General features: G+C 47.0%; 1 protein-coding gene across 2 annotated transcripts in view; it reads left to right on the top strand.

Moving 5' to 3' along the window:
• Positions 1–1,710: 1,710 nt before the first annotated feature.
• Positions 1,711–9,584, top strand: part of SKI (SKI proto-oncogene) — a 123,394-nt gene continuing 115,520 nt past the window's right edge. The window contains exons 1-2 of one of the 2 annotated variants that reach the window (XM_009274141.2): positions 1,711–2,398; positions 2,509–3,430. In XM_009274141.2, coding sequence (XP_009272416.1) covers positions 2,519–3,430 — 912 coding nt within the window. In that variant the 5' untranslated portion in view covers positions 1,711–2,398; positions 2,509–2,518. Of the gene's footprint in view, positions 3,431–9,584 lie in introns of both variants that reach the window. The other variant, XM_009274140.2, reaches the window with a different exon arrangement.

Raw genomic sequence — 9,584 nt, 5'->3', positions numbered from 1 at the left:
ACTCTGAATGGGATTTCAGAATATAAATATACAAATAAAATATGAGAGCTTGCTGTGTTCCCTGCCCCATTACATTGATCCTGAGTAAATAGCAACCTTTTTGTTTTCTGCTTGGTCTTTTGAGCAGCGTTTGGATATTTGTCTATTTCCTCCTCCTCTTTTGTCTTGATCTACCTGTTTTTTCTGCTTTTATACTGTAATGGTAAACTCTTTCAGAGGAGACTATCCGAATGCTCAATTTCTGCGTCACTCCGTGGGGCAAGATCCTATGCTATGAATAGTGCTTAAAGTCACTGTTGCATTACAAATAATATTTTAACAATTGCACTGGTGTGAAACTGCTGTCCAGCCTTTTTTTGGACACCCAGTTGACAGAGTTCGGAGATAACAGACGTGACCTTTTAAGCTTGTTTCTTACGTTTGTACTTGGCGCTGGTTGAAATATTTTTCAGAATTCTCGTTACGCAGCCCATGGAAAAAAGGGAGCAGCCAAATTTTTTGCTTCGAAATGTGATGTTAATGGAGACTGGAGAGCACCTCGCTCCCGATCAGAACAATAAAGTCACCATAAGCTCGGCAGCGCCGGTGCGCAGCGGGGCTCAGCGCTCGGCCGGCCGCTCTCCCCAGCCGCCGGCGCCGCGCCGGGGAATCCTGGCCTCTGAGCCGCCGGCGCGCCTCGCTCGGTAGAGGGCGCTCGTCTCTGGGTCCGCGGTGGCGTGCGGCGCCGGGTCCGCGTGCCCGCCGGTTCCGCGGAGGCGCGGGTGCGCAGGGGGGCTCAGCGCTCGGCCGGCCGCTCTCCCCAGCCGCCGGCGCCGCGCCGGGGAATCCTGGCCTCTGAGCCGCCGGCGCGCCTCGCTCGGTAGAGGGCGCTCGTCTCTGGGTCCGCGGTGGCGTGCGGCGCCGGGTCCGCGTGCCCGCCGTCCTCGGCGATCCCCCCTCGCCTTGTGTTGACGCCGGGCTACCGGCCGGCCCGCGCCTGCGGCAAACGTGGTTCTTCTCGCCTGACTCCGCGTTGCTGCCTCAGCGGGGGCTTGGGTAGCTCGCCTACCACCTGCACACCTGTGTTGCAGTTGTGCCTCACGCTCCTTCCACGTGTGACACGCGTGTCGAGAGCAGGGGACACGTGTGCACGTAGCGCGGGGTAAATTTGGTGCGTGGCTCGCCGCGTTGAGCATCTGAGGACGTGCTGCCGGGGCGCGCTGTTTTCGGCCATAAAACGTGTTTGCACGCGTGCGATTTCTGCTCACGGAGGGGCGTGTGCTCAAAGTTGAACTTAGGCGTTGTAAGCAGGTTTTGCGACGGACAGGTTTTTTGCGGGGTGCTTGCACTTTGCGTGCGTGCGAGCGTGAGGCAGACGTGTTTTCGCTTGATCCCTTTTTACCGCTGTCCAGAAAGAAAGCGGCAAGAGGAAAAAAAGCCCTCGCCCTACCGCCCCTCCTTTGCGGCGCGGCGGTCTGTGAACCCGGCAGTTTACCCTCCCTCCCCGGCGCTGCCGCCCGGGGCCGTGCTGCGCGCCTGCCTGTGCAGAAGCTCGGCGCAGAGCGGAGGGGGGAGGCGGCCGCTGTTCCTGGAAGAGCCCGGCCTGGGGAGTTGGTCACATTCTTGGCTGGGATTCAATGACTGAGGCAGACACCAACAAACAGAGGGGGGGAGGAGGAGGAGGAGTGAGGGAGGCTGAGCCAGCCTGCATTAGCTCAGCTCTCAGGCACTCTCAGTCTCTGCTGGAAAGAGGAGCTGGGAGGATGTGCGCTCTGTTACCGCGGCTCCCCACGGCACGCCGAGAAGACCGAGAGAAATAAGGGAAGGAAGGCGAACCGAGAGACGAGGAGTCCTCCCAGATCAAGCTGAGGGACCACGAGGGGGAAGGGAGCCTGCTTATTGCCCGTCCGAAGCCCCCGCGCCGTTTTGGAAGTGCCAGAGATTTGGGCCTTTTCCTTTTCTTCTGCGTTGTTCCCTTCCACAGACCAAGCTTTCTTCCTCCTCCTGCTTTTTACTTTCCTCCCCCGCGCCTTCCTTTCGGTGGATATGGACAGAAGGGTGATTACTGCAGAGAAGCAGCAGCCGCCAGAACACATTTGAGCCCCTGGTGCTCTCGGAGCGTGGCACAGACTTTTTGTATTTCTGTGGGTGGCGTGTGTGTGTGTGCGAGAGTGTGTGTGGTGGAGGTGTGGGAGGCGGGATTGGTTTGCCTGGGGGATTGGCTGAGGGGGTGAGTGCTCGGATGAAGACCTCTTTTTGCCGTGACTCTCTGCTCCATCGGGGCAGCTTGGAGACTTGGAGGTTTTGAAATTGTAGCGATCCAAGAGAAAAGAAAGAAGAGAGAGACGCATACAAAAGGATTTATTTCCTATTCGTTAGTGGATTGTTAAACCTGAGTGGGAAGGAGAAAGAAACAAGGGTGGGTTGTTTTATTTTGTTCATAATTTTTTTCTTAGAAAAAATCCCTTAAGTGGATTTGTACCAGGGTGGAAGATAACTGGGGATTTTTGTTGTTTGTTTTGGGAATAGAAACTAAAAAATGGAGACTGTAAGTAGAAGCAGCTTCCAGCCTCATCCAGGACTGCAGAAGACCTTGGAACAGTTTCATCTGAGCTCTATGAGCTCCCTGGGTGGCCCTGCTGCTTTCTCAGCACGATGGGCACAGGAGATGTACAAGAAAGACAATGGCAAAGACCCGGCAGAACCTGTACTGCATCTGCCCCCTATCCAGCCTCCTCCGGTAATGCCTGGTCCGTTCTTCATGCCCTCGGACAGATCCACAGAGAGATGCGAGACCATCCTGGAAGGGGAAACCATCTCCTGCTTCGTGGTGGGTGGAGAAAAGCGGCTTTGCTTGCCCCAGATCCTGAACTCGGTGCTCAGGGACTTCTCCCTGCAGCAGATTAATTCGGTGTGTGATGAGCTACATATTTACTGCTCCAGATGCACTGCTGACCAGCTGGAAATCCTCAAAGTCATGGGCATCCTGCCCTTCTCCGCTCCTTCCTGCGGGCTCATCACTAAAACTGATGCTGAGAGGCTTTGTAACGCCTTGCTTTATGGTGGCACCTATCCTCCCCACTGCAAGAAGGAATTCTCTAGCACAATTGAGCTGGAGCTTACAGAGAAGAGCTTCAAGGTGTATCATGAGTGCTTTGGGAAGTGTAAGGGACTCTTGGTGCCAGAGCTTTACAGTAACCCCAGCGCAGCCTGCATCCAGTGCTTGGACTGCAGGCTTATGTACCCACCTCACAAATTTGTGGTCCACTCTCACAAATCTCTGGAAAACAGGACTTGCCACTGGGGCTTTGACTCTGCAAACTGGAGATCCTATATCCTCCTCAGCCAGGATTACACTGGGAAAGAGGAGAAAGCTAGACTGGGCCAGCTCTTAGATGAAATGAAAGAAAAATTTGACTATAACAACAAATACAAGAGGAAAGCCCCCAGGGTAAGTGATGCCTTTAATTTTAAAGGGAGTGGGGGGGGAAAGAGAAGAGGAATTTTCTGTAATTTCGGTGACATGCATTGATATACCCAATTTGTTGCCAGCTGCTTTTCCTTTGAGTCATTTAGCAATGTAATCGTGTTCTTAATTCTCACCACGTGTGTGTTAACGTAGACGAGCAGTGTTTGAGATGGCACCTTTTTTTCTCCGGTTGTGTTCTGAACCCGGTAGTTGGAGTTTGTTTAAATTATATATGTGTGTTTGCATATCTTGCTGTACATGGAACCTGGTCTTTGAAACCCATCACACTACCCTAGACTTCAGCAGGAAGTATGTGATTTCGGGTCTTAAGAGCTTCAGTTAGGGGCCAAGACAAGGAAGAAGCCAGAAAAAAATAACAGTTACTGATTGCTCCAGACGCAAATATATACAATTTTCTGCTCAACTGCATGCCGCCAGGGGTGGGGGTGGAGGCTAAATTGTCTAAAGGCTTGTATCGGGATAAAATGTGGCTGCTAAGAAAAAATCCTGACAGTAACACAGGCTACTGGTGTTCGGATTAAGTGCGCGGAACGTGAATGGAGAAGTCCCTGCTTTTAGAGTATCCCTGTGGAGTCTGAATCTCCCCACCAGACAGGCTTTTTTATATTGGATTATGTATACATAGTCAGTAAATGAATCTGTCTAGGGCCAGCTGCGGCAGCTTCTTAAGGTATGCCATGCCGTGCTGAGCTAGACAGCTAAAGCACATTTTTTTAGGTGTCTTTTGTTTTTCTTTCAGTCTGAGCTGCCTTTAGATCCCAGAATCCCTGGTGTGTGGGTGGGAGGCTGCCTTGGCATCTGGCAGCAGCCCTGATCAATGGGCAGCAGTGCCACAAGGCCTTGAGAACTTGCTCACAGACACCAGGATGTCTGGCTAGCTGGCGATGGCGCAATTAGCTGTGGGATGTGCAATTCGCTTCCCGCTCCTTCCCCCCCAATATAAGGTTAAAGCAAACTCTTGCCTAATGAGTTTTACACTGCAGGTTTGTTGGTTGGATTCTGCCTCATCTGTCAGAGATTTCTGAACTTTTCTTTGGTTTTATGTGTGTGGAGTGGAAGAGCAATGACACAAGCCTCAAAAAGAGAAGCAACATTTAAAGCCCATTGAGAATGTTCAGTAAAATTCTTAATTAATTTACCAAATACCTGTTTAAAGGGGCAGACACACAGTCAGACTTAAATAGAGCTTTTATTTATAAAAAACGCAACAAAAATACCCAAACAAACCGCAGGGTTTTTAAAATATCCTGCGCAAACAATGCAGTAATTCCTACAGCTAGCCTAAGAGGCCTAGTTAACCCATTTGATTGGCCTCTGCATTTTTTGATGAAGGAGTAGAGTCTCGCTCGTTCAAGTTCCAGTTTCTCTCCTGGTCTTGTGCTTAGCCCCCGTTTCAATCCTTGTCCTCACCCCTCCTTTTTCTCCCTCTTGAGTGTCAGAACCGCTGTGACAAAGCTAGGCTGTAATGAGCCACATTATCTCCGTGGTTGGAGGTGGATGTGTTTTTAATGGCTTGTCTATTCTCTGTCAGTCATGTGCTAAGATGGAATGGTGGGATAGATGTATATGAATGTCTGTGAGAGGAGAATACGGCTCTGAAAGTGGAGGCATTTTTCGCGTTGGGAAATGAATTTTCTAGGGCATGCTTCGTTTGGGAAGCAAAATTAAGAAATCTCCACGTTCTTGCTCCAGAAAGGTACTGTGTCCCTAGCTTTGTCATTTCCAGAGTTTAATTAAAATGAGCCTTTTCTTACAAGGCTCTTATGGCATTCTAATCAATTGTATGATTTATCCAACACCCCAGGTGAGGCTGCAGGTGGAGAACAAGAAAAGACCACTAAGTCTTGGCTTTGCCTGACTCTTTTGGTGACCCTTTAATAGGTCCTAGTTCAGAACACAGCAAGCACTCTTCCCCCACCCTCCAAAATCTGCATGCAGTGCAGCACTTCTTGCAGAGTGAATTCGAGATACCTAATAGCGGATGCCAAAAATTACGTAAGGAAATCGTGGCCATCTATTTTTTAGAAAAAATTGCTAAAATTCCATCATCATAAAATGTTAAGTCTCCTGCATAGGTTCATTTGGGAGGTGGCGAGGAGTTTGATGGGGAGGAACAGAGTGGTAAGCATGTGCTCAGACGATGGGGTAGAGAAAAAAGAACGCTTTATCATATATCCTATGCAGAACTGGGCTTAAGTTTCAAGGCTTTTCAGCTGTCTTCAGGGCTCTCCTATTAATGTGGTGTAGTCTTGAGGAGACCCTGACAGTGCTGGCAGAGTTTTGTATGCTTATCCTTCCTTTTTCTGAAGTCTTTTTCCATTGGGCTTAGCCAACGGATATCATATGCTAAGGTCATTTGTGTTGTAGCAGTGTGTGCAGATAATTACGGAGAGATTTAATCAGGCTATAAGATTGTAGACTGTGGCCAGGGGCAAGTAACATTGTAGTAGAGTTTAGATGCCTAGTAAGGAAATGAAGGAATGGTCCCATGTCTGTGTGTTTGTGTTAATTACTGTCAGTCTGTGTGGGTTTTGTGTGTCTGTTGGGTTCTGTGTCTGTCTGTCTCTGTGGATGAAAGGGTGAAGCATATGTGTCTTTGTGGTGGTCGTCTTTTTTGATGTAGATCTCTGCATTGCTTTGTTCTGTTTTCTACAGAGGTGTTTGTGTGTGTTGGGTGCCATAATCTGCTGTGTCAGATATTCGGTCTCCTACTTTCCAGAGTGGGCTTTTTATCAGTGTCCTGATTTATTTATTTAGGTATGTGTGTGTACACATTGCTTTGTGTGTTGTGTTTTCCCTGGGGCTCTGTTAGTATGTTGGTAGCATGCAATGCATATGACCATTTTTATGGCTGTTTAAGAAGCGGTGAGTTTTTTGACCTTTTTGTGTGTCTTCATGAGGTTTATGTGATGAGGTATGTAGATTTCTGCCAGCACAGCTCTGCCTTTTAAGGGTCTGACTTAAATGGAGGAGCTGGGTTGGCACAAGCCCCCATTGCAGATTCAGCATACTGGCAAAACTGCCTTTTTCCCCTCTTCCCTCTCTCAAACTGCCTTTTTCCCCTCTTTTCTTCTCCCTTTTCCTTTTTTTCTTTTTCTTCTCCCTTTCCCTTTTTTTCCTTTGTGTGGTTTTAAAGCATTGCTACAAGGCATAGCTTTACCTAGATGCTTCATTCCCAACATATATTTCTATATGCATCAAGTAACCATTGTGCCTATCTATCTGTCTATATTGAGAGGTGGATACATACATGCAGATATATCGTCTCTCAGTCAGCCTGGTTGGTTGAACAAGATGCGTGTTGCCTGGTCTTGCCACTTGCAGAAGAAGCTTTCGTCTAGATCTGTATGAAGTCATCAAAGGGTCCTAACCAAAAACTGGAGGGAATTGTGACAGTTGGAGCCCCCGCTAGAGCAGGAACCATAGAGGCCTCAGCCACTTTCCTTACCCTCTTCCAAAATTTTGATTTTTATATCCTCCCTGTTCATCCTTGGATGAGTGATTGACCTCCCATAAGCTGCTTCATCTTCCTGCCACTTCCCAAAGCTCACTCTTTTCTTGAGCTGTATGATAACATCTCTACTTTCCTTTGTTTGTATCCTTCACTGGGTCTTCCACCTTCTCACATGCTCATGCATTTTTTTTTTTTTCCTGCTTTGTTTTCTCTCTGGTCTTTCAGAGTCCCCATGCACCAACACGGCTTTTACTTGAGTGGGTGTCCTGTTTCCCTACCCATCTATGACTTCATCCACCATGACTGGCATGGAGCATAACCATTACATTCTGGGGTATTTCTAGAAATTTAAAATGTGAATAACCTGACAGAGTTGCAAAACAGGGTCCTAGAAATCCATCATCAGTGCCAAAGCCTTTTTCTTGAGCTCAGCAGCTGGTGCATGTTGAGTGTTCACTTGCTGGTATAGATATGGCCTTGGTGTGTCTCTCACGCTCTCTTTCCACTTCTGTGTGACAGACAGCTCTCTGCTTTCTTAACATCAGTATGCCTCCATTATGATTGAATTAGTTCAAAAAGCAGGCCTGAAGGCTCTGTTGGTTGCTATTTCCAGTAAAGGAGGGTGGGTTCGACTCTTCTCTCTTTTGAACCCTTTTTTTCTTTTTTAAATATTGAACCAAGCAACGTTTGACAATGCTTTCGTATTTCCTACCTGCGTGCCAGACATCTGTACTTTTAGCAAAACTGTATGTGATCAGACACTAAGAGAATAAGAGAGCTTTCCTTGCACACGTGTGAACACACCCACACACGCTAGCACTGCAGTGTTCCCACGGTTCAAGTCCCAGCAGCACTTCTATGAAGTAGCTGGAAGCTAGAAGCAGCATTCTGGGTACTGACACACAAATGAGCACATAAGGCCTCCCACTTTATTTCACAATGCCTACCAACCCAGTGCTGCCACAACATGCAGCTTTCTCAGCTGGAGTAAGGTTTAACCAGGTCAAGTGTGCAGCCAAATCAAAGAACAAAAATCGCTGAAAGTGAAATAGTGCAGTACTGTCTGAGTTGTAGGGTAGCTGTGGACTTCTAGGTGCTGCACTGTGCTGTGCTGCGCTTTATGGCCACCTGAAATGCTGCAGTAATAGAGCTAGAATGTGTATCTTTCTCTTTCTGTATCCTGAAGTCCTGCCTCCTGGCAGTAGTAATCTTCTTTACTTGTTAATAGTATATATCCTATGGTAGGGATAGCAGAGAGATTCTGGTTTTATTCACAGGCAGTGGTGTTCAGACCGCTGGATGGATTTATTCTTTTTGGTACAAACTGACTTGATAAATACTCTTGGAAAATTTTGCCTAAGAACTGAGGGTTCAATTGTTTTTCCATGGAGCAATGAAATAATTTGTTCTCTTACCTGATGTTCAAGGATTATGTTAGAGATTCTCCAGTAAAAATTTTGAAGTACCTAAACCAAAAATGTTGAAGTCTTGAGGCAGTAGTTTAGTTCAGAATCCTTTTACAGCTTAAAAGTTGAACTTCAAAAACAATACCACGCTTAAACAAAATCCTGCGTACCTGAGGAGATGTCAGTGTTTAAGCAGACATCAGCATTTTTTTCCCAAGCATGCAAACAGTTTTACAGATGTTGTAGATCGAGAACAAAAAAGCAGGTACGTGCATGTGTGTTAGACAAAGAATATGCTGCAAGTAATGATCTAATGATGTTGAGTCAACTATGGCTCTTTATTGCCCCAGAATAGTTCCTGAATTCAGTCCTCTTGAATTAGGGAGGGAATTACATGCAGTCTCTTCTTTTGAAAATCACTGCCTAAAATATTTAAACATCTGCCTCTCCCTTCATTGTCTGGGCTGTCTCACTTGCCTCTCCATTTCTGTGGTTTCAGGCTTGGGCGTATGTTCTGCTCAAACAGTAGCATGCTTTGAAGATGCATGTAAACACAGTTTATTTTTTGGATGTGTTAGGAGCCTAACACCTGGTCTCTAGGCCAGGATATGAACATGGTTATCACTAGCTTGAGCTGACTGACCAATGAGGGTGTGTTTTCACTTGCTGAGAGGCGCGTTTAGATCAGTGTTGTAAAAGCATCTGGAGGCGTCTGTATGAGGCTGCTCAGAGCATGTCTAGACAACACAGCGGTTAAAATTCTGGCAGCCACTTGTACCTTATCTACACCTTCCTTGATTCTCAGTGCTGCTAGAACAGGGGGAACTTTGGGGCTACGTCTAGGTGGTTGAGCCCAAGCAAGATTTGGGTATCTAAAGAGATGCATTGTCCATTCTTATTGAAAACTCATGTTATTTTTGTCTATTAGCAAAGTTATTTTGCCAAAGTTAAGGGGTTTGAATGGTACTGACTACAGTAAGGAGTGGGCTGGCTCTCTGTTACTGGTGATAACTGATGATTGGAACTCACGTTGCTGGCTTAGCTGGCCAAACTGCTTTGCCATCGCACGAATAATTGTGTCTCAATGTGTGCAGTACTTAGACCCAGAAAATATTTTAATTCTCAGATCTTTTTTTTTCTTTTTTTTTTAAAGCGAACTTTGAACTTGACACTGTAAGTCTTATTTAGAGGGAACTGTCATGGAACAGTTATGCTAAATCCAACAGGGGGGTCTTGGAAAGAAATTAGAGCTTAG

Source organism: Aptenodytes forsteri, unplaced genomic scaffold (assembly GCF_000699145.1).
Source record: "Aptenodytes forsteri isolate BGI_AS27 unplaced genomic scaffold, ASM69914v1 Scaffold16, whole genome shotgun sequence".
Classification (NCBI taxonomy): Eukaryota; Metazoa; Chordata; class Aves; order Sphenisciformes; family Spheniscidae; genus Aptenodytes; species Aptenodytes forsteri.
Note: the sequence above shows the minus strand (reverse complement) of the source record. Positions and strands in the feature narration are given on the sequence as shown.